The sequence below is a fragment of the Aspergillus luchuensis genome, chromosome 1, assembly GCF_016861625.1.
Source record: "Aspergillus luchuensis IFO 4308 DNA, chromosome 1, nearly complete sequence".
Classification (NCBI taxonomy): domain Eukaryota; kingdom Fungi; phylum Ascomycota; class Eurotiomycetes; order Eurotiales; family Aspergillaceae; genus Aspergillus; species Aspergillus luchuensis.
In genome coordinates, this window is record NC_054849.1 from 5,194,076 (window position 1) to 5,217,714 (window position 23,639).

General features: G+C 52.4%; 9 protein-coding genes across 9 annotated transcripts; 6 read left to right on the plus strand and 3 right to left on the minus strand.

Annotated features, from left to right (window-relative positions):
• Positions 1-1,208: 1,208 nt before the first annotated feature.
• On the plus strand, positions 1,209-3,705 carry hexA (putative Woronin body protein HexA; the record flags this gene model as incomplete). Its single annotated transcript, XM_041684267.1, has 4 exons — positions 1,209-1,232; positions 1,559-2,013; positions 2,649-3,076; positions 3,188-3,705. 4 exons carry the CDS (start codon positions 1,209-1,211, stop codon positions 3,703-3,705), a joined length of 1,425 nt encoding a protein of 474 aa, XP_041538469.1.
• A 1,316-nt stretch (positions 3,706-5,021) lies between these two features.
• On the plus strand, positions 5,022-6,498 carry AKAW2_11750S (uncharacterized protein; the record flags this gene model as incomplete). Its single annotated transcript, XM_041684269.1, has 4 exons — positions 5,022-5,063; positions 5,126-5,470; positions 5,528-5,746; positions 5,812-6,498. The coding sequence occupies 4 exons, from the start codon at positions 5,022-5,024 to the stop codon at positions 6,496-6,498; spliced, it is 1,293 nt and encodes a 430-aa protein (XP_041538470.1).
• A 439-nt stretch (positions 6,499-6,937) lies between these two features.
• On the plus strand, positions 6,938-8,217 carry AKAW2_11751S (uncharacterized protein; the record flags this gene model as incomplete). Its single annotated transcript, XM_041684270.1, has 2 exons — positions 6,938-7,685; positions 7,775-8,217. 2 exons carry the CDS (start codon positions 6,938-6,940, stop codon positions 8,215-8,217), a joined length of 1,191 nt encoding a protein of 396 aa, XP_041538471.1.
• A 494-nt stretch (positions 8,218-8,711) lies between these two features.
• Positions 8,712-10,776, minus strand: AKAW2_11752A (putative transcriptional regulator (Cti6); the record flags this gene model as incomplete). Its single annotated transcript, XM_041684271.1, has 4 exons — positions 8,712-9,379; positions 9,432-9,682; positions 9,741-10,022; positions 10,169-10,776. The coding sequence occupies 4 exons, from the start codon at positions 10,774-10,776 to the stop codon at positions 8,712-8,714; spliced, it is 1,809 nt and encodes a 602-aa protein (XP_041538472.1).
• A 963-nt stretch (positions 10,777-11,739) lies between these two features.
• Positions 11,740-12,069, plus strand: AKAW2_11753S (uncharacterized protein; the record flags this gene model as incomplete). The annotated part of the gene is made up of 1 exon (XM_041684272.1): positions 11,740-12,069. One exon carries the CDS (start codon positions 11,740-11,742, stop codon positions 12,067-12,069), a length of 330 nt encoding a protein of 109 aa, XP_041538473.1.
• A 1,141-nt stretch (positions 12,070-13,210) lies between these two features.
• AKAW2_11754S (uncharacterized protein) lies at positions 13,211-15,176 on the plus strand (the record flags this gene model as incomplete). Its single annotated transcript, XM_041684273.1, has 3 exons — positions 13,211-13,283; positions 13,394-14,182; positions 14,239-15,176. 3 exons carry the CDS (start codon positions 13,211-13,213, stop codon positions 15,174-15,176), a joined length of 1,800 nt encoding a protein of 599 aa, XP_041538474.1.
• A 1,369-nt stretch (positions 15,177-16,545) lies between these two features.
• AKAW2_11755S (uncharacterized protein) lies at positions 16,546-17,169 on the plus strand (the record flags this gene model as incomplete). Its single annotated transcript, XM_041684274.1, has 1 exon — positions 16,546-17,169. One exon carries the CDS (start codon positions 16,546-16,548, stop codon positions 17,167-17,169), a length of 624 nt encoding a protein of 207 aa, XP_041538475.1.
• Positions 17,170-17,436: 267 nt separating this feature from the next.
• On the minus strand, positions 17,437-19,144 carry AKAW2_11756A (GATA-like domain-containing protein; the record flags this gene model as incomplete). Its single annotated transcript, XM_041684275.1, has 3 exons — positions 17,437-18,735; positions 18,805-18,980; positions 19,039-19,144. The coding sequence occupies 3 exons, from the start codon at positions 19,142-19,144 to the stop codon at positions 17,437-17,439; spliced, it is 1,581 nt and encodes a 526-aa protein (XP_041538476.1).
• Positions 19,145-21,294: 2,150 nt separating this feature from the next.
• Positions 21,295-23,469, minus strand: AKAW2_11757A (uncharacterized protein; the record flags this gene model as incomplete). Its single annotated transcript, XM_041684276.1, has 5 exons — positions 21,295-22,178; positions 22,233-22,655; positions 22,712-22,910; positions 22,975-23,218; positions 23,288-23,469. 5 exons carry the CDS (start codon positions 23,467-23,469, stop codon positions 21,295-21,297), a joined length of 1,932 nt encoding a protein of 643 aa, XP_041538477.1.
• Positions 23,470-23,639: the final 170 nt, after the last annotated feature.

Below are 23,639 nucleotides of genomic sequence, written 5' to 3' on the forward strand. Positions count from 1 at the left end.
CACAACACTACGGAGCTCCCGGTTCACCCAGGAACCCAGGAAGCGACCGGAGATGAGCAGTCACAGAGCAAACAGGCTAGGCAGCAATGGCCTCGAACCGACGGGTATTAGTTTCCCGCTGGGAGCGCCTAGACCCATTTGTTGCAACCAGCCGAGGAAGCTCAGAGCAACGAACAGGAGCTGGGATCAGGCAGGGTCAAGGAAAATCGGCAGGCTGGCGCCCGCCCGAGCCCATCGACTGCACCTACGATCAAGCCGAGCGAGAGGCTGGTCAAGCACGGGCGAATGGCTGGGAATTGAGACACTCAGAGCTTGGCCGGAGTGGAGACGAGAAGTGAGACCGGCTGGGGAGCAACGAAGCTCAATTCGCCAATGGCGGGACAACACGATGAGCACGGCGCACAGCTGCAGCAAGCCGTGCTGGGCGAAGAGCAAGCTGGATGGTCGATGGGGGAAGCTCCAGGCGAGTCAGCTCCACGCATCGGGATCAATCGAGAGGGAGAAGAGGAGGTGGCAAAAAAAGAGAAGAGAGGGAGATGAATTGACTCTCTAATCATCTCATGGTTTCTCAGGGAACCGGCACCAAAGAGATGGGGTTTGGGTTTCTGAATAATGAACGAAAAGCAGCAATATCGGCAAGGAAAAGCATTGGGCGACGATCGGTTGGAGCTCAGCGGGATCCAGATTGTCCGATCGAGGTTGTTGCCATGGGGACTCGGCTGGGGGCGGCTGGCCAGCCTCGTGGGTGATGAGATTAATATGGTGTGAATGCGAAATGAACCCAGCTGCATGTGAAGGATGTGGTGCCGAGTGGAGACAGACTAACTGTAGTACTTACTTGCTTCACGGGCGATGCGTTGGAGTCAGTGGGAAATGGAGCTATCGATCAAACTACTGTGATCGGTCTCAACGATGGCGTCAATGCGAGTGTGAAAGGGACCCTACAAATAGCCAGCAATTGGAACACGCGGGCGGGAACCGTGGATGCGATCAATCGCCGACCGTGGATGGAGAGGAGATTAGGAACCTCGGGATAAACCTCCCCCCATCATTAGATTGTACATCCCGCAGGAGGCTGGAAGGGGCGGAGGGGGGCAGGATGATTATTCCAGTAGATACCAGATAGTCAGTCACTGTTCTACTGTAGATACGGAAGAGTGAGTCGTAAGTAAAGTTTGGAGAGCTGAAGCACTCAGTGGACTGTAAACATGGCCCCAATCCGGCAAGGCGCGGTAAACAAACGCGTATCTCCAGCTACTTCAACACCGTCTTTTCCTCCTCGTCATCAAGCTGTTCTCTTCTCTCTCTCCTCTTCTCTTTCTATCCTCATCCCCCTCCTCTCTCCACCTTCTACTTCTTCCATTCCATTCTTCCCCCCCTTTCTTTCTTAAGCTTAAGCTTATCTTACATTCCTCTACCCCAGGAATTCTCCGCTTGATTTGAGATCGATCACAAAGTATCGTCTCAATTCCTACCCCACGTACTCCCCCCGAGAAAGACTTCTTCTTCCCCGTAACAAGTCTTTTCTTGTCTCGTCTTTCGAGTTGTTGCCCAACAGTTCGAAAGGCATTCGAGAAGAGACGCCCGAAGGACAGCCAATCTGGACTTCGACGCCCGCGTCCCCATCCCCTTCAGTGTCTTCCCGTCGTCGTACCGGAGTGACGCTGTTCCTGAAGCTACTCTCGCGGCGCCTGCCAGAGTAGAGGAAGAAGTCAATCTCGATCGCACTTCGCACGTCGAACGGGAAGATACTCGAACCTCTGCTCCTCTCCCGGACCCCCGTGTCTACGGAAAGGAAGAAGTCGACCTTCACGCTTCTTCTGCTTCAGCTTTTGTTGAACAGGATCGTTACCGTCCTAGACCCGGTGCTCCTTCTGCTTTCCGTGAGGAGGACGTGACTACTACTGTCAATACTGTTCGATTCGACGAGCGTGTTGAGACTATCCCCCCCGTTGGTGCTGCTGCTTCCTCTGCTGCTCCTCGGTATCCCCAAGTTGATCTAGCGCGTGAACGGTAAGCCACTATTTTTTGGATTTTTCCCACTTTTTTTTCCCTTTATTTACATGGTTATTATTTTTGGTTTGTTTTCTTTTTTTTCATTACTGTTTTTGTTTTGTTTTTTCCCGGTGGCTGCCTGGCTGGGGCATAGGATTGGCACGGGGCACCACATCCACTCCAGCCCAAGTGGAGAGCGACAAGAAGCGGTGTCTGGCCGTGGCTTCACTACTAGTCGCGTCCTCCACTTCCTTCTTACGTGGCACCAAAACAAACAAGCCTCTCTTCCCCAACCCTCTTCTCATTTCCTCTTCTACTTCCTCTTGCTTTCCTGTTTTCCTCTTTTCCCTTTCCCTTTTTCCTATTTCTTCCCACCCCATCCATTGCATTCCCACCCACTTGTGGTCCCAGCTTAAGCTTCCCCTTCCCACATACCACCCTCCCATCAAAAGTATTAAGTCCTGTTCCACCCAATCATCACACGTTCCCCTCAATCCATACCCCAACCCTACTATACATCACATCCCCTTGCCTGCTTGCTTGCGTGCTTGCGTGCTTGCTGTTGGTCTACCTACCTATTACCCCATTGGACCTCCACCCGCCCCTTCATACATGACTATTGCATTAGTTCCTCTTCTCTGACGCATCCATAGTTATCGTGAACCGTCGGTCCGTTTCCAAGACCGTCAACCCACCTACGATCAGGCTCTCCAGAACCAGCTTGACATCACTGAGCGCGAGTATCGTCGTCGGGTTAATAATCCTACCTACGACGTTCCTGCCTCTTCGTACGACCGCCGCTCTCAAGCTTCGGTAGATTCCTTCTCTGGTCCTCGCCAGCAGTCTAGGGACGTTTCGTACGACCGCCAGTTCAAGCAGTCCGAGTTTGACGTCTCGTACGACCGTGCTTACCAGTCTAAGCCTGTCGACTCCTACCCCCGCGACCCCTACAGCCGCCGTCAACAGAACGTTGAGCCGGTTCCCGAGTCTCCTAGCAGCTCGAACTCTGTGAAGGTTCTCAAGACCAAGACTGTCATTGATTCCCCTCCTTCTCGCAAGATGGGTTACTACGACGACGACGGTAACTATCACTCCTTCCGTCGTGGTGTGGAGCGCGCTGCCGACCGCATCATGCACCCTCACGGTCACCACGACCGCCAGGACGTAGTCGTCGCTGACGAAGGCGGTCCAGTTCGTTTCCGTGAAGGCGTCCGCGAGGATGTCCGTATCGTTGAGCCCCGTGCCGGTGGCAGCTCCTCGACCGCCGAGACCGTGCCGATCCCCTGCCACTTCATCCGCATCGGCGACATCCTGATCCTTCAGGGCCGTCCCTGCCAGGTGATCCGCATCTCGGTCTCCCCCCAGACCGGCCAGCACCGCTACCTGGGTGTCGACCTGTTCACCCGTGAACTCCAGGAGGAGTCCAGCTTCGTCTCCAACCCCTCTCCTTCCGTCGTGGTCCAGACCATGCTCGGCCCTGTCTACAAGACCTACCGCATCCTGGACCTCCGTGATGACGGCCGCCTGGTCGCCATGACCGAGACCGGTGATGTCAAGCAGGGTCTGCCCGTGGTGCCCCAGGGTCACCTGTTCCGCCGCATCCGCGAGGCCTTCGAGGATGGCCGTGGCAGCGTCCGCGCCCTGGTCATCAACGATGGTGGTCGCGAGCTGGTCGTCGACTACAAGGTGGTCCACGCTTCCCGCCTGTAAGCCCACAACATCCACCTTCCCCATTCGGTTTAGCTCCCGTGTTGTACCCGCTGGTTTGTTCCGCCGGGTATGATCCACGGGATACCTTCCCGAATAAGGTTGCCGGGCAACTGGGTGAGAAACTTTTCTCGACGATCCTTATGACATGACCTGACCTTCGAGCTTTTTGTATCTGATGGATTATGCAATGATGGAATGGCCTCTTGAAAATGATGTATTGGCATGGCCTTGTTGTACTTAGGATAATGGATGTAGCTTATGCTGTTTGTATACATGATTTGCAGTAAGCTTAATGTAGTTGACACATTCCGCTGCAGCGTAGGTTCTGTCACATCCATTCCAGAACAGAAAGTAACTCTCACTGATACTCTACCAGCACATGTCATTTTACTCTTTCGCGATGACACTGTAATCCCATTTTTCCTCTTTGTCTCAACTCCCATGATGCCATATTACACCCCGGTCACTCCATGCACCCTCCTACACCTTATATATTGTACGTCCCCTCTCTCAATTACATAGCAATTGCAAATCAGAGCGGAATATGTTTATCACTACTGTCAGTACTCCGTATATATGTTATTAAACTAAACAGCCACTATCCCTACCAGCTCAGTCGACTTAGATATATAGATAGATATATATATCGCTCTTCGTTATATATTATCAATCAGCATACGACCAACCACAAGTTGACGTTAACCTTGGTCCGTAAGATGACAGGTACCAAGTAGTACTAATTTAGTATCTGTTAACTGGGCGTAGGTCGTTCGCTCATCTGGCTATATCGTGATCGATGATGGAAGGAAGGTGGATGACTGACTTACTGACTCTGGCTTAGTGCTAGGATGGAAATATGCAGGCGTCTTGTTACGTGAGTAACTTACTGTGGTCATCTCTCTACTCGACTCGGTCTTGGAATGGGACGAGTATTGTGGAAGTCGTGTGGTTTTTGTTAGTAGGTTGCGCGCCGTGGGATGCTACAGTGGCTTGTAAGTTCTATCAAGCTGAATGTGTCTGTTATGGTTATTGGAAAACTTTTATACGAGCAGATTCACGATGATGAGTAGTATTGTGCTAGTATGTTTTGTGTAGGGGCAGGTGTTTGTATTAGGTAGGGTGTAAAGTATCAGTAGGTCACGGATATGTGTGGATATATATCCCGAGCGTACGACGTCATCGTATCTAGTTTAGAAAACCCTTTAGTTGGTAATATATCATGAATAAACCACTCTAATATGTCCAAGAGAACTAATCCTACTGGCCACGACCTGTCCCTGAAGAATCTTAATCTAAATTAGCTCGCTGCTCCTTCCATGGCGTCTGCAACCACCCGTGCGGAGCTTAAACCTGTCTGGGTAAACACATCTCGTCATAATTATACCCCTCGTTCAAGCAACAGCGTATTTATTGTCCACAGGTTACCTCTCAATCTTATCAATCAATTATCCAACTCCAAATGCATATCTCTATAATCCCGCTGCTACCATTCCTTGTAGCCAGCCATGTCAACGGCCTGGCCCACGATTCCGGAGTATACGGGCCCTCGCTGGAGCTAGTCCATCAGTACTATGACCAGTTCCCCACCGGCATCGCTGTATCCTCCACGGGGCGCATGTTCTCCTGCTACCCTCTGGGCCTGGACGCCAACAACACCCTCTACCAGGTAGCTGAGCTTACGGACTCGACGACCGAAGTGCCGTATCCTTCTGCGGAGTTTAACTACCCTCCTGGAGGGGCTGTAAATTACTCTACTTCTCCGGCAGTTTGTCTCCTCCCTACCAGTAATACTATATGTTTGTCTAATATCGATATGTACTAGACAACGGTCAACTACGCAGATCATCTCATCAGCGTCCAAAGCGTAGTGGTCGACGCCAAAGACCGTCTCTGGATCCTCGACACTGGCCGCGCTACCACGGCTAACAATACCCTCCTGCTATCTTCATATGGTGGTCCGAAACTAGTCGGGGTAGATCTGGCCACGAATAAAGTGTTCAAGACGATTCTCTTCCCGAAGGATGCCGTCTACCCAAACTCTGTATGCCCCTCTTCCATTATCCAGTATAGTCATCACTACATATCTAACCAAAGAATGAATAATAGTACCCCAACGACGTCCGCTTCGACCTCCGCCCCACCCTCCCCAACACCTCCGGCGAAGGCATCGCCTACTTAACCGACTCCAGCCCAGAAGGCCGCAACGGCCTGATCGTAGTCGATCTCGGCACCGGCAAAGCCTGGCGACAGCTGGACGGGCTAGCTATAACGAAAGCAGAGCCCGACTTCCGCGCCTTTATCTGGGGCGACGTGGTCGATGTCTCCACAGGGACTGACGGAATTGCACTTTCAGCCGATGGCGAGACGCTCTACTTTGGTGTTGTCAGTGGACGGGACATTTACTCTGTTCCTACTGCTGTCTTGCGGGATGGTTCCTCTGCGGGACGGGCCAAGGCTGTAAAGAGCGTGACCAAGATAGTTCAGAAGGGAGTTAGTGATGGGTATGAGACCGATTCGGAAGGACGGATTTATGTGGGGAGCTTCGAGTCGAATGCGATTAATGTGGTGTACCCTGGGAATGGCAGCGTGGAGACGTTTGTGAGAGATCCGAGGATGGGGTGGACGGATACGATGAGTATCGTGACTTTGGGAGGAACTGGGAATGGGACGGAGGGAGAGGGTAGAGGGTATTTGTATTTCACGGAGAATCAGCTGTGGAGGCAGGAGAGGGAGAGGCCGTTTGGGCTGTTTCGGGTGGAGTTGCCTGGTGGTGCTGGGAAGGTGGTTCTGTAAGTAGGAAATACTCTAGGTAGGGCTTATTCTGTGATTATCGGTTTCTGGAGAGATAAGTCCGGAGTAGCTGTATAGAATGAAACATCTCATGATAATGGTGTATGAAGTAGATACTCGGTTTCTGGGCAATAAGTCCGGAGAGTATGTAATGGGGGATATCATGGTCATGGTGTGTGAAGGTATTCAGCCATGGAGATAGGGATGGTATCTGCGGCCTCCAAAACCCTAAGTCCGGATATCCGCGGAGACAGTTATCACCGAGTGCTCAACCTCTGATATAATATACTATACAAGCAAAACTCGTATATCATGGAACTATAAAAGGTACAAAAGAGCCACTTCATACTATACCTCGATCACTCACATTTCCACCATCCCACTACACACTCTACTACAAATCCACCCCCTCTTTTACTCCAAAGTATACACTACAACAACAATGTCCTCACCCACCACCACCACCACCACTCCCCCATCTCCAAGAAAGAATGAATCCCCCCTCTCCCACCACCGCCACCTCTCCCCCACCTCCTCCATCCGGATCTCCCCCCTCCAACTCGGCGGCATGTCGCTCGGCACAACCTGGAGCGACCGACTCGGCGCGGTCCCCAAATCCTCCGCCTTCGCCCTACTCGACAGATTCTACTCGCTAGGCGGCAACTTCATCGACACCGCAAACGCCTACCAAGCAGGTCAATCGGAGGAATGGATCGGCGAATGGATGGCGACACGCTCACCAACCCGTCGCTCGGAGATGGTCATCGCAACGAAATACACCCTGTCCCCTATCCCCCCCAACCAGAAAGGTTCAATCCAAGAAAGTAACTTCGGCGGCAACGGCACCAAATCCATGCGCGTCTCCATCGACGAATCCCTCCGGCGACTGCAAACCACCTACATCGACGTGTTCTACGTGCACGCATGGGATTACTCCACGAACGTGGAGGAATTGATGCAATCGCTCAACCATCTCGTCGCGCAGGGGAAGGTACTCTACCTGGGGATTAGTGATGCGCCGGGGTGGGTTGTCAGCAAGGCGAATATGTATGCGAGGGTGCATGGGCTCCGCGGGTTCAGTGTTTATCAGGGTCGGTATGGGGCTACGTGTAGGGATTTGGAGAGGGAGGTTATTCCGTTGTGTAGGGATGAGGGGATGGGGGTTTGTGTTTGGGGGGTGTTGGGGAATGGTTAGTATTTTTTCCCTTATTACCTTATTCGCTTTGGGTTTGGGGTATGTGGTGTGGTTGCTAATTGTATGATATGTGCTGGATACTAGGATACATCCGCTCCCCCAACAAGGACTCTGCTTCGAAGAGAGTTCGAAACTTCTCGCACCTACTTACCGGCCACGAAGAACAGGTTTCGTTGGTGTTGGATACCATTGCCAAGCGTCATGGAGAGGGGGTTTCTGTGACGAGCGTGGCTATTGCCTACGTGTTGCAGAAAACACCCTACCTTTTCCCCATCATTGGTGGACGGACGGTCGAGCAGCTCGAGGAGAATGTGCAGGCGTTAAGTCTGGAACTTACTGCGGATGATGTGAAGGATATTGATGCCGCGTATCCCTTTGATTTGGGCTTCCCGCATAGTTTCCTCTGTCCTGGGGGGTATCGTGATGGTGGGGGGTGTCCGGGACCTCAGGATGTGGCGTTTTCGAGGTCGATGGGGGAGTTTGATTATGTTGAGGCGGGGAGGGCGATTAGGGCGGTTAGGGGGTGAACATGACTATTCTGGGATCTTGGGAGGGGGAGGGGGATGGAGGGTGGGTTGTGTGTATGTGGTTGATGATGGGGAATGAGCTCAATTATGGTAAGGGTGTGGCCATGGTCATGTCCATAATCAGTTTGTTGTATCTTATGTTATATTTCTCGGGATTAGCAGAATGGTATTATACTATCCACAACAATGAACATTAACCGTATGTGAAAAATGAAGCCATATGCAGAACCATAACAGTGATCAGCTGCATATGGCATATACGCACGCCTGAACTCCAACCGACATCAAACATATCCAATTCACGCCTCAACCAAGCAAATCGACTAGATGAGCAGGGTACTTCCATAAGACTCGTAACGCCACTGTCCTCAAGATGCTCCAGAAGCCATAATATACATGTCCACACTTTCAGAAGAGACGAACCGGGTATCGTGCGTAGCAAAAACTCCGAGCCAGCAGTTGCCAAAAGAGAAACGGATCTGCCTGTAGCTCCGTCACCGTTCCCCAAACTTGCCATACTCCTGCTGCCACTTCAAGAGATGACGAGTCAACACATCCATCATCTCCACGCTGCTGAGGTCCTTGAAATCCTTCTCTGCAGCGGGTTGCGCCATTGAACCGCCTTCCAGGCCGGCGCTCTCAATAGCACTGGAGAGGAGTTGATTCTCGCTCAGAAGTCGGGTGATCCCGTTCGGCCGGTCATCATTACCCGGCGGGGTGGTGCTCTCCCCTGCGACGGCCATCTCCACCTGCATGCGTGAAATGAACTCCAAGATCGCCGTCACCCGTCGCTTCATCTCGTTCATGGTAGTTCGTTGGTTCACGTAGCGGGGCCGGCTGGGCTTGCCCGATTCACTGCTGTTGATGTGTGTCCCGTTGACACCCACCCGTGGCGAGTCTCCTCCTAGATCATGCGACTGTCCACGCCGCGGCGACCGTGTTGTTGAGTCGGTGCCGTTGGTGTCACGATCGCGAGTATATTGATTCCGTCCGATGCGACCGCCACGGCGTGCAGGCGGGCGGCCGGATTTGCGAGTGGACGGACGCGAAGGTGCAGCTTCTTGAGCAGGGGCAGGCGTTTCCTCCGGACTGGGCTGCTTCGGTTCGGGTTCGCTCGCATTAGGTTTGGTTGGGGATCCTGCTTCATGGTCGGACTCGGCGTCTTTGACAGTTAGCCTAATAATATGATATTGACGATGAGCAGCACCACTCACCATCACCCTTCTGTCGCTCCGAACGGCTTTTCCTACGAGGTGGAGCCTCTGGCTGCTCCGCTTCGGGTTCTTCAGGTTCTTTGGTTTCCTTATCACGCTGGCTGCGTGAAGCGGCTCTCTGCCGCCGGACGCCATTGGTGGCAGGTTTCTTCGACTCATCCTCCGAGACAGGCTGTGAAGCAGGGTTACTTTTCGAAACGGCACCCGGCGAGGGAGAGCTCGTGCGCTGTCGCTTAGTCGCTTGTTTTTGTCTGTTGTCATGTTAGCGTGATCACCAGTGCGACATTCAACGAGCAATGTTCAACGTACGCTTCACTGTCACTGCGACTTCTCTTGGGCCTCCGGGCCGCAATATCATCACCAGCTGGTTTATTATCCTCTTTGCTCTCTTCGATGGCCCGCCGCAGCTGTTCTTCTTCGTCATAAGCGGCATCACGGCTGTTCATCGTTGACCGTCTCTTAGGATTGGTAGGATCATTGTGTCGTGGTTTTGGTTCCTTGGCTCGTCTGGATGTTTCCCGCGACGATTCTCGCGACGAGGGAGCAGTAGAAGGGGGAGGAGCGACAGGAAGGTACTGGGACGAGTATGATCTGCGAGATCGTAAGCGAATATGCCACATGCTGAGAAATAGCAAATAACCAGAGACGACAACACAAGCGACCAGCTTAAAAATTTAACTCTGGCAGCAAGAACAGACGCAACAAGGATCGAGGAGAGAGAAAAGGCATCAGCTTACCCGTTTGTTTCGCTAATGATTTTATGGAGGTCCTTGCGACACTCTTCACAAAAGTACTCATCGGGGCTCATAGCCTCGTCCATGATCCCCACACAGCCACCATGCTGCCAGACTTTGCACGAATCACATTGGATGAACATGCTCCCGATCTCGTCTGGCAACAAGTCTGATGCGTCTGCGGTAAGATTGAATGCCTCATCTTTGATACCGGCACGCAAACCATTGCGCCGACTTAGGTCACGTCGAGAAGGAGGCAGACCCGGGTACTCCTGTTGTCCACAGAGACACCGGGTAATCTCTTCCTCTTCGTCCTCTTCCTCCCCGTCATCGTCGTCACCATCCTCAAGTCTCATATGGTGATCATTATCCTCCTCCCCCCGAGCACGCTGTCGCTGGCGTGTTTCTCGAAAGTCACTTTTCGAGCCTGTGTCGGCATCGTCGATCGACTGGGACCGATTGGTGGAGGAGCGCTGAGGGGAGGAGATTTTATGATTCGACCGGGTGCTTCTTTCGCGAGCCATGGAATTGGAGGAGCTGGAGGAGTTTGTATGCTGAAGAATAGCTGGAGAGGGCTGGTTGCGTGCACGAGAGGAACGACGAGGCGTCATAATGGACGGAGGTTATTAGCGGGGGAGAGGGCAGAGCGACCGAACTCTGACAATAAAACGGTCGTAAGGTATGGAGGGATGGGAGGGAAAATAGGATAGGGGTTCAGAAAGAGAGTGGACAACGTCAAGGAGAAGAAGCCTGCGCGTGAGCGAGCTGTCGCACACGGGTGGAGAGCTGAGGGAGTCGACCACGCCTCAGACAAGTGGTTAAGGATGACAAGAGATGCAGCAGAGGGAAAAAAGCCGGCAAGTCAAGGACAGAGGAATGCCAATTGGAACCAAAGGGGAAAAGACATCCAAGAACTGCGCCTGCGAGCTTGAACGAAGACCGAGGACTACATAGTCTGTGAAATTGCAGGAAAAGGGTTGGTGGGGAGGAGAAAAAGGAAGAGGAGGAGCGAGAAAGAGGGAAACGGACCCAGAATGAGAGCGTGAGTGACGGCCGGCCGCCGGAACGGGTTTTGAGCTGCGCGCCTTTGCGGTCAACGCGCATTGGCCGTTTCCCCGCTCTATTTCTCTCTCTCTTTCTCCCCTCTCTGTCTCTGCGCGCGCGCGCTGTTCTCATCGACTTTCACTCTTCTCGCACGACTTATTGATCGATATTTATGGGGTGACCCATTTCTCGCTAACGTGTACTCTAGTGAAGCCGTCCTCTCCCTTCTCCTCCGCCAATAATGTCGATCGGTGATAAAGCCGAGCGGAATGCGATGATGACATTCATGCCAATACTGTCCCCCAAACCCCGCTCACCTCTCAGCGTTGCTTTGTGGCCAGTAATCTGGGATCGTCCTCTTTCGTCTCAATCTATATCTCTCTTTCATCCTACTTGAATCGTTGTCCCATCTCGACTGACGATGGCCCAAGCGACTGCTGGTACCCATCGCCACGGACATTACTGGGACAAGGTCGGAAATTTGAGACCTTGCTGACTAACACACACTGTGGCAGACTCGTGAGTCCACCATGGCTCCTACATCATCCTTCATCTTCGTGTTGGTTAGAAAAAGATTCTGGTTGATCCAGATCAGCGATAGCGATCTCTTTGTATCACCCCACTACTTCCGCGATCATACAGAGCCTACCAGACTACGCCGTGTGTTCGGGTGTACGGGTCAAGATACAGCTCACCATGAGCTGTTATGGGGTCGGTTCACACAGTTGGCGCCATATGGCAAGAAAATCTGGGTATATTGTGGCTTCTTCGAACAAGAGCTGGCTGAGGATATGATGAGTGCCACGGGCGAAAGCACGTGTAGTCACCGACAAGCGGATATTAAGAGAGGCATGGGATAGACTAATGGAACGAGGGACGCAAGGCATGTCGGAGCCTCCGTATGGTCAACATTTGCAGTGTACCTGGACAAGCCGACCAGATTATACATAGCTTAGTTAGGAGAACTCAGGTCCTTGCAGGGAAGGAATAAAGGATGCGACACTGCAGGACAGGCTAGACACATTTGGGAGGACAATATTCCGCATCGTATGAGGAGAGCTGAACATGCGCGGTATCCCCCCGAAAGAGATAGCCCGCGCACCGCGTCGTGTATGAACCACGATCGGAGGAGGAGAGAGAGTGACTCGATTCCGGAGTAGATAGTTGAGGCTTTGGGGCGCACTCTGACCTAAACGGGACTAGCGGCACCACATTGCAGCCTTAGGCAGCCGTAGGTATCCGCTCGGCCCAGAAAGGAAAGCGGATTAGTTATGGGGAGTGACTTATTCATCTAATTATTATCCACGAGCCATTCGATTCCCACCCCTCCGCCATCTTCGTCCCCTGTTGCCTTCCCCTCTTCTGATTGCTAGTTTACTTGTTTAATTCCCCGGGATCGGCTATCGCTGCCCGTCTATCTTTACACCCGTTTCTGCCCTTTTCCCCTGTCCCTCTTTTGCGTGGTCCGGGGTTGAACTGGTTTCGATTGTCGGTCCTTCCTTGCCGACACCTCGGGTTGAGTCGTCAAAAAGTCTGTGTGGGCGATATCGGTGCATGGTCTTCTACGTAAGTCCCTTGCTCTGTCCCGGGGATCCTACGAGTTCAACTTTGGCTGTTTGAGACAGGCGGGGACCTTGGATGCCCTCGTGGCTGGTCTCCCTCCAAACTCTGTGTGGTTCCGGGTGCCAGCGTTGGGAACATGACAACTGACTTGTGGGTGCCAATCCAGTGCGGTCAAGGGTCATCTCCGTATTGCTCCTCCACCCCCCCTCCTCTTCCCTCCGTATCCACGCCGACCAGACGGAACTGGCTATAGAGTATCGTGTTGGGGATAGGTTGGCCATCGAGGAATCATAACCAAAATAATTGGAGGGAAGAGTTGTCTCTAAATTAAAGCAAAGGCAACCATCCGGGGAACTTACCGGGTTGGGTTACAAGGAGGCAAACCGCCATTCGGCTGTGGTTGTGGAGGTTGAGAGAGAGAGCCGAGAAACTGCCATCATGACTGCTACGCTCAGTATGTCTTTCACCAAGGATGTCTGTTCCTCCGGGGAAGTAGCGTCTGGCCTTGTTGGTGCGTACAATTGACGGGTTGTCCCCCGATGATGGATCCGCGAATTCCTGGGCGGATCTAGAAATCAGGGTTCTGCTGGCTGCTCAGTTGCTGATACTGCTCACCTGCAGATGGGATGTTTAATTCGGCCCCAGATACACCGTCCCCTGTCTACCCGGATAGGCTCATCCGCCCTCTGCCCAAGCGTACCCTCCGCTCTCGCCTGTCCTCTGAAGCGGCCGACTCGATCCTCTTCCCACCGGCCCCTCCTGCCACTCAGCTGTTCTACGGAACCTCTGTGGACAGCGCAGACATAGTAAATGACACCAAAGTATATGTGCAGCAGAGCGACGGTCGCGACCAAAGCCCTGAGCGTGACCATTTGCCGTATGAGAATGGGGTGGAGCTGGAGAGCGGTGATGAGGATGGGCCCGTAGTTGTGCGTCGAAGTGCTGGTTTCCGCGGGTCGTCATTGTCCCCCTCTGCCGCCTCCAGTGCCCCTCCTCAGACGCTGCCCAGCAACAGTGAAGGGCCTCTAGTGAAGTCCTCCTCGGCGGGTCCTGATGGGTACGATGCGTTTGAGAACACCAACAACAAGAAGAAGCGCAAAATTCCTACACCAGGCAATCTCAGCAGTCACCACTCCACCCTCTCTCCAGAGTTCTCCAGCATGGGCCTCGCGACGTCTTTTCAGTCCCCTTCCACTGCTGGCGAAGGCAGCCATGTGAGTACCTTCTATGGCACGGGCAGCCCCGCGTCTCCCATCTCCAGCGGCATGTCCGGTGCGGGACGAGGTCGCCTTGGCCGCCAGCCGCAGCGTGGTAGCACGGGGAGGAACTCCTTATCGCTTCATTCTCCCATCAGTTGGCCTCGGACCCCTACGCGGCGCGATGGCCTGTTGTCGTCCCCGGGACCAGCAGGTATGTTTCTGTTGTGTGTCTGACCGAGTGTTCGGGCTTCGCTTACGCACGTTTAGGTGACTCCGCCCCGAAGCCAGACCAGGGCATAATCTCCGCCGCTATTGCAAATGCCGCCGCTTCAGCATTCTCCCCACCTCCTGGACCCGGTCATGTCAGCATGCTCGAACGACAAACGCCTACGCCGACCAAGACTCAGTTTACCTTCACATGCGAGTCGGACTCGTCGAAGGGAATGGCTCTGCAGGCACAGAACCCGTACCCCGCACAGCATCGTTCACCCAGTGCTCTCACTGCAGCTGTCCAGAGCCAGCGGGGATATTCACAAGGCACCCAGACGATCCCAAATGCCGCTTCGCAAGCCAACTCTTCAGGGGCGTCTCAACAGTCACAGCACTCGCAACCGCCGCAACTACAGACTGCGGGGACTGAGCCTGCAACCACAGGGAGAAAGAAGAAGCGGTCTCCAGGTAGCCTCTACGCTCTGGCCGCGCGCCAACGCAAGATCCAGCAGCAGTATGCCAACCTTCACCACCCGCCCAGCATCGAGGACATCTGGATCTGCGAGTTCTGCGAGTACGAGAGCATCTTTGGGCACCCGCCCGAGGCTCTCATTCGCCAGTACGAGATCAAGGACCGCAAGGAAAGGAAACGATTGGCGGAGAAGAAGCGGTTGCTCGAGAAGGCCAAGATGAAGGGCCGTAAGGGCAAGAAAGCGACTAAGAACGCCAGCAAGCACGCAGCGGCTCAGCACGCAGCCTATGACCAAGGATACGACCGAGCGTCCGTGGATCATTCTTCAACCGGAGGAGGACCAGGGGTGCATGATGACGAGTACTTAGGCAACGAGTACGAGGACGAGAGGATCCCAACCCCACCTCCAGCGCCTCCAGGTACAGTCAAAAATGCACTACCACCAGGACATCCGCCCAAGCCAGCCGCAGCAGCCGGGTCGGGCGCTAAGAGTGCAGCGGACGGCGGGACAAGACCGCCCTGACAATGGAGCAACGGCTATCGAGCTAGCGAGCGGTGATAGGCCGTTGCACACTCTTCCTTTCGGTTTTCTCTTTGACTGTTTTCGATTTAATGCATGCCTACTTTCTTCCACAATTATTAATTTTTTCTTTTATTTCTTTTCCATTGCATGATTGTGTTAGCCTTCTTTTTTTATTGCCCATTACTTGCATGAATGAATCCCCGCTCCGGTCGATGAATGTCACGTCAGCGTCACACATGAATATTTCAGGTTCAGGTTGGAATTGTTGAGCAGCATCAATGCATATTGGAGAATATGATTGGATGAGAGGCGGATGGGACGGACGGACAGATGAGAATCAGGTGTGTTCGAGGTCTCGGTATTATGCATGCAGAGAGAACATGGATGGATGGATGGATGGGATGGGACAAATTGGTGATACTATTTTAGTCCGTAGCGCTAATGTAGATCAGATCCCACGACGAGAGACGGGATGAGAGAGAAAGACAGAAAGAAAGAAAGAAAGGAATCCATGTTCTGCTCTGTTGAAGATTGATCGTTCCACTAGCCGCCAAGCGTAACCCCAAACCTCCCTGCCGACCAACCCCGTCTCAAGCTTCTAAACTCCAAGAAGGGCACGGCGCTTCGCCCACCAACCATACGCACCACTTCCCCCATGATCAACGTATTTACCGTCCCTCCGCAGCCCTGAAACCATGATTGCATGAACTGGCGCGCGCCCTACACAGCAGTCAAGTCGATCAGTTCCTCATTTCTAAAAGTAAGTATACAGTTACCGCCGACGGGCATGGCAGTTTCAGCCCAGCGATACAAACTACGCTTGCGAATATGTAATTGGATGGATTAGGGTTCTGCTGAAGATGTTGATGTTGTTGACGAAGATGATAAAAATAGATGTTCTGGATGTCTTGGTATTGGATTAATGGTTATATAAAGAGAGTGCAGAAGGGATGATGGTATGGAAACCTAGCAGCAGAAGAAAGCATTCTTTCTTTATTCTTCATCTCTCTATTCTTCTTTCTTTGAGAATCTCCTTTGTTTAGACAGTGTCTATTGCTTCGACGTGAATGATCACTACTTACTACTACTACTACTACTATCCACTATTGCCATTTCTCTTCTTCTCTCTTTGATTGATCATTTTCCTACTACATACATACTACACACTATTCCTTTGAATACTTATTGTGATTGACCGTGATATTATCTTGCGCTGGCGCAATAGTCTCCCATCTCGACACATATCACGTACACATACAACACACATACAACACACATACAACACACATACAACACACATACAACACACATACAACACGCATACACATCTCTCCCTCCCCACTAAACAACCACGACCAGTCATATAAAAATGTACCTCCTCGCCTTCCGCCTCATCCGACGCATCTTCTCCAAATCCAAAAAATCCAACAACAATCAAGACCCCAACGGAATCAACCTCGACTACCCACCACCACCCGCCTCCAACATCCCCCGTCGCCCCCGTCTAAAGCACTACACGGAGCTCTTCCTACACATCCTGCAAGCCGTCTTCGGTCTAACCACCATCATCCTCTACGGGATCGACATCCACCACGCACACGAAAAGTCCGAGTCGGCAGATGCACGCTGGGTATACGCCATCGTGACGGGGATGATGGGGTGCGGGACGGCGCTATTCTACCTGGTTATGATGCATTGGGTGTTGAAGACGCGGACGCCGTTGGCGATGCGGGAGAGGTGGAATCTGCCGCTGTTTGTGTGGGAGGCGGTGTTGTGCGTGTTTTGGTTGACGCTGTTTGGCATCTTTGGGAAGTTGTATATTGGGGATTATGAGGATAGTAGTAAGGTGACGAGGATGAGGCGTGCGGTTTGGGTGGATTTGGTGGATTTGGTGCTGTGGGTGGGGACGGCGTTGTGGAAGGGGATGAGGTGGTGGAGGGGGCAGAGGGGGGTATTTGGGGTTGATGGCGTGGAGGAGAAGGAGGGGGTTTAGGTGGGCCCTGGTTTGGATATGGTTTGTTGGGGGAAATCGGTGGTGGGATTGGGTGTGGGATGAGGTAGGGAAAGGGAGGAAGAGGAACAGATGGGTCATGAGATTAGTAGGAGGACTGCTGGATAATTATTGTATTCTGTATTAAGCACTGAGTGCATGCGTCGACGCATGAGTAATGTCTTGAAATATCAAAAGATGGCCTTGTATCGCATATTGCATCTTTCTTTCTGCTCAGGCTGAGCTGTCAGTACTCGTTTTTCTCTTATTCTACTGCTCTCTAATTTCTTCAATGACCTCTTCGGTCTCTTGCTGATCCTCTTCTCCCCCATGCTGTCTACTCCGCTCGATCATCACACTAAGCTGGCTTTGTCTGCGTGGCATCGAAAGGTTGGTCAACACTGGAGACACTTCCTCGTCCGTACTGCCCTGACTGTCAGTTGCAAACGAATCATCATGGTTTGAAAGCCGCCGGAAAGGAACAGCAGAGCTTGGAGCCGTGGACGCCTTTCCGTGTGAGTCCCCGAACCGGGATGGGGATGGTGTGGCATTAGTGACAGTGCTGCTTGATTCAGCCCGTACTGGTTTGGGTGGTGTCGTCTTGGGTTCAGCTTCTGGCCCCGGCGTTCCTAGAGAAGAAACCAGGACTTGTTCCTGGCGTACTCGATCCGAAAATCGCTTTCGGAAGTTCTTGTCAACAAGCTTCATGCTAGATGGTTGCTCGTAGTTCTCCGCCGACAGATATCGCGCATCATAGCGGCGACATCCAGTAGCCGAAAAAAAGTTGGGTTCAGGTAGGGAAGGTTCGACTGCATAAAATGCTCTGCGACGTGGAGGTGGCGGCTTAACATGTGCCTCTTCTGGCCGACCCGTGTCGAGAAGCTCTCTTAAATCAGATAAAAACAGCTCTGGGAGTTCTGGGGGTCTTTCAACTTGTGCTTTTTCGCCCTGGACCGAACCCTTCTCGGGTATGTCTTTGGCAAAAAGGCCTTTACCGGGAAGCTCGGTCTTCGTGTCTCTTGGGGAGACGGCAAGGTCTGGACGAAAGTCGCTATGGCTTCTTGACAAAAGCTCCGTTCCATCCAATTCACATGCACCAATGGTAGTCTTTGACGCACTGCCAAGTTCCTGAATTGGTGGGGTTGGGGTATATTCCAGAGTCAGCTGCGGTGAGTCTGGTGGTGGACTATGGGCACGGGTAGAACTGGTACCAGACGACTGCTGTGAGGACTTGCGCCGCATTATCACAGGCCGACGCTTGCTACTTTTTGCCTTGCTAGCCACGAAAACCGCTTTTTTTTGCGTCTGTCGGGGCGCAGTGTCTCCCATTGTAGGCACTGATGGAGGAACCGGTGTAGGGGGGTTTGATGGTTTGCGAGTGGTACTCTGACCGTCAATGTCCGTTAGCAGCAGACGAGTCGTCTTATGTGTTTCTCCGCTGGAACTTCCGTTTCTGGGCTTCTTGAGTATGGGGTGAAGTGGTGCCTTCCCGTTGTTACCAGCCGGCCTCCCGGAGCCCCCTTCATGATTCCCCTTGGATGACTGAGCTGCTTGAGCTGCTTTGGTCGCCTGTCAAAGTTAGCACATGTTCCCATCGCTGCCAACGTAGGCCGCGATAACCCTCGCGATGACCCTCACCTTGCTCAACTGCACCAAACTAAACGGGTTGGGCTCGGAAATACGTAGGAACAGACTGGCCAGCGTAGTTCCCAAGAGAGTATGGTTCAGACAACGACTTCCCCATATCCTCCAGAAAAAGTTCTCCAGCCTGTATCCCACGTCGTCATCATGCGCTGATGGATTGGCACTGTAGACTATTGCGCTATGAGCCACGTTGCATTCGCGACAGGGGAAGGCGCAGGACAAACCCACCTTTCCAAAGCTGCACGACATCCCCAATATTCACCGGACCCACGCCATCCAGCTCCGTTGATACCTTTGTTGCCGTGGTCAGCAAGCCTTTGGGGAGACTTTCCATGGTGAGAGATGCCAAGGCCGCAGTCTAGCTGAAAAGTAAGTAAGGCCCCAACTCAGCTACATGATCAAAGGAACAACGAGGCAGAAGGTTAGCATGTGAGAGAATGTTGAGGTCAGTACCAACAGCACTGCCCGGTAGATGCTGTCAGTGTTGCGTCTGGCGGTGAATTGAGGGGCAGGGTCGCCCGCCAAACGCAGGGGGGGGTGGGAGGAAAAGGGATCCTCCAGGAGGTAACCTAAGTAATCGATCGCGATAAATGGCTGGTAAGAAGAGGGCAGGCCAGCGAAGAAGCGAGTCAGGGGAGATTCTGTTGTATTTGAAGAGGGCGTTGGTTGGTGGGCGGAACTGGGGGAGGGATCAGCTGCAAGGGCAGGAGCGAAGACACGCCGGAGATCTTCAACCTGCAGGGCTTAATAGTCGTTGAGGCAAAAGATGGCCGCGTCCAGGTGACCCTGCCAGGCCCCATCCAGGCAACATCATCTCCCCTCTTCCCCCATTCATCCACTCGCTCTCCCCGTTCCACTCATTCATTCATTCACTTGCGCCGCGCTGACTGCAGCCTGCAGGTCTGCATTCCCCAGGGGGAGGTAAAAGTTGACCTGTCCGTTTTGCTGCCTTACCCCGGAGCTTGCCGATGCTGCCCAGTGAATGGGAAACAAAAGAAACCATCCGAGACAGCACAGGCCATCATGAACAATAATGCCCAAATGGGTGGATCCCGTACCTCAAATTCAGTGGACTAGCTGTGGTACTGACCCAAAGCACAAATGAGTCGTCACAGAAAGATGGATCACACTGTTCGTAACCATGGTCATCAGCAGTCATCCAACCAGGACGGATGGAATCAGTGCTGCCATTCATTCTTGTCGGATTTACCAGCAAACATCACGACACCCGCTGTTAGCGCCCCCCGTGACCAACGGCATTCTAAGGATCTCCCAATCGGAGGCCCCCGATTGGCTTCGGGACCGATTCTCTCTCCCTCATACTCCGGGTTGCCATCGTTCAAGGGGCTACACTGGCAAGGATCCAGGAAGAAACAAACGGACGACCGACGATTTGTTGGACCCCCTATATATGACTAAGCTATGCGCATGGGAGGGAACGCAAACATCGCAAGAGAACACAGCGGCCAACTCGAGGACACCGCGTGGCCCGAATTCCCTGCAGGGACTGGCTCCAGGGTCTCTTTGTTCTACAACACCCGTTCCTACACGAGATGAAGTCAGCTTACCTCGCGCAATCTATGTGCCACCACCAACATGCCGATTCACTTGCACTGGGTTCGCGCAGTGCTACCCTTGCAAATTCGAGGCAATGCTGAGAGCTCTTCCCGAAGGGATGAGAGTAATCCTCCTCTCGCGGTAAGCTGACAGCCACTCGGCGATGAATCTGTATTCTGATTCACACATATTCTCCGCTTTGGAGTCTCCGAGGAATGCAAGTCATCCCCACAGGCGCCAATGGGCTTGAACAAAGCATAGTCATTGGTTGGGATTCTGATTCGACGTATTCCCAGGACTAACCGATTCTCCCATTTTCTAACAGATCAATCTTCTCTACTCCCTTATGAAACCATATTGCGACCTATACTCTCCAGCAAGGTAGTATTGTCATCATTCTGCCCATGCTTCACGCAGATCAGACATTCCGATCAGCTCAATTCCCCGATCTGACAACGATTGACATTGGCTTCTTCACAAGTCCACCATTGGGGAAAGATTTCCATGACAAGCTCCAGAGTTGCGTCATCGAGTGTTACGTCCACACAACGATGTCTTTAGTAATCGACGATCACTGTCCCCAAGCACAGGAAAACCTGTCACATACATTTTGTATATGACGTAGCATCACCATAAACACATCAAGCCACAATAAGCCAGTTCCATATAAGCTTAGCCCACATGCCACGAACAGGAATGCCCAGGCTGTGAGTGTGAAGAATGGGTATTGCCCACTTTAAGGCTCGGGCCGCAAGAATTCAGTAAAGTCTACAGGGATAGTTTCTTGGTAACTCGCTCGGGAATTCCAAGCGCCATGCTTTACAGCCGAAGATGAAGGCAGACCCCAGAACAAACTTGGGTAAAACTGTTCAGAACGCTACAAGTATCTGCTTCCACTGCAACACGAATTATTCTTCCCAGTAAGATTCACTCCATCCATTCTTGTCTAAAATCCAGCCGGGACAGATGATCCACATGTCCGGCCGCCAGCGAAGCATACCGCCAGACATCAGGATACATATTCACCCTATCCGAGATCTGCAGACTTTGATTTGCGAATGTAAAAAGCACCTTCAACCTGACGGAATCTGCGTCCACCAAATCCTCGACGAGTCGCTGGGAAAGAGCCGCTACATAGTCAATTTCTTCACCTGTTATTTGCTCATTCTCATATGCGGCTGTCCCGTCCAGGATGCAGATGACTTGTATATTTGGAGGAACCTGCAGAACGAGTCGTCGGAATAGCTCACAGAGCGCTTTGATGTTGTTGCTCTCACAGGCGTTGAGAAACCCTCTGCCTAGAAACTGTAGGCTTGGCGTGGCAAGCTTGTCGCTGAAGAGGAGCTGGGTGATGAGACTTCGCATCATCCCTGTCGGGCCGCCGAGTTCAGGATCTTCTTCTTGACCGTCGTGTAGTGATGCGAAGAAGAATAGAGGTAGACAGTCGGGACTGCTAATCAGGCTGTATATGAATGTTGAAACGAATATTGACATTGGAGTGACCATTATTGCTGGATTGGTATCCATACGGCCGTCTACTAGAAGGAGGGATGATTGTGGGGCCCGAAGCCATTCAGTGAACTCATCGGTTTTGGCAAGCCATCGCACACGTCCGAAGTATGAGGATTTAAATCTACTGCCTTCTTGGAGAACGATCTCAAGGTCATGGGCTGCGGTATGTGGTGAGACGCCCAAGATCCCGAGTAGTTCGATTGGGGTGACTGTTGTAGACGTCGAGTCTCGAGAGTTTGTGCTGCTAAGCGAGAGGGATGACTGAAGAGCTTCGTTTTCATGTGCCAGATCCGAGTAGGCTAGTCAGAGATAGTTAGTGTCATCAAAGGATGATGCGCGTAGAGTGATCTTACCGCGTTGCAAGAGGAAGATTTGACCCTGTTGGACCTCATACTGCTCCCGAGACTCCTTACATAGAGCCTTAAACTCATATAGTAGCTCTGTCATAGCCTGTGCACCGGATTGCTCTTTATGAAAGGCAAAGACCTCTCGATACTCAGCTCCAACCTGCTTCTTCACTTCGGTTACCAGGTCTTTGATATCGCTGCGGGCTCCTTGAAGCTCAGTGTGAAGGGTCTGGATGTTGGTATTTGCTTCCAAGCCCAAACGGTGCGATTCGCTGCTGTGGTAGGCCGTAGCAGCAGTGATCTTGACTTTCATGCGTTCCAGTCGCTCTCGAATGGTTACGAGATAACGGTTCCAGTCTGAGAGCACCTGGTCGACCGTGAGGGTCTCTCGGATCCTCAGGGTGAGGGACTCTGTGACCTTTCGGTACCCTGGAATCAGGTCCGTGAGCTAAAGACCATGTCGAAGGGACAATATGTGAACCCACATGGCTGCCTCTTTAATAAGACATCAAGCAATCCTGGCAAGGTCCTAACAAGGGTTCTACAGAACTCCCTACACAATTCCTCGTCATCCGCTGTGGGGTTCAAGTAGTTATAGGCCGTCTGGATTGTCAGAACAGTCTCGGGCACCGTCTCGAAGGCCTCCAAGATTTTGGCGCGGTTTTCTACTCCTCTCTTTGCAGTCTAAGAAAATAATGTCAGCGAACGCAGTCTGTCACCCATATACCGAGACACAACAAGATGTTACCTCAAATACTAGTCCCAACACCCCCTTAACAACACTCAGTCCATATTCGTCAGGAATGGCATCTTTCAATGGCGACAACATGCCAAGGCCCTGGACAGCAGCAGATGTATAGTCTTTGCGAGCTGATGCCACATCCTTTGCTTCGTCTAGTGTCCTCAGAACCATCTGCCATGTGTAGTCATAGAATCTTGGCTCCTCCGGGGGCGCGATGGCATCATGATGCTTTAGAAGTGTTTCAAGATCTCTAGTGATGCATTAGAACATGCATACGTTGAGCATCTGCATGCACATGTATCATTCTGGATAGTCGCACCTGATTGTCGCCAGCTCGGCGGGGATGTACTTCTCTTGTTGCTCATCGAATTCGCTCTCTACCGCGAAGGCGGGGTGGAAGTCACGCCCCCGCTCCTCAATCCACGCCCGACTCTTTTCCGTCCCCGTCTTGTCCGCTGGGAGCGACTTTGGTTTCCGGCGACCATGGAAGAAGTGTGTCATATCGGGCGATGTTATGCATCCGGATGAAGACCTCCATAATCCTGCGGATCCCTGATGAATAATATGTAGAAATGGGTTGGGGCGTATGTGAGTCTGTCCTCCGTGCTCTAGCCCTCTGCCCGAGTCATGCTGCTATCAAGCCTTCTGACTATGTTTGCTTTTAGATACGA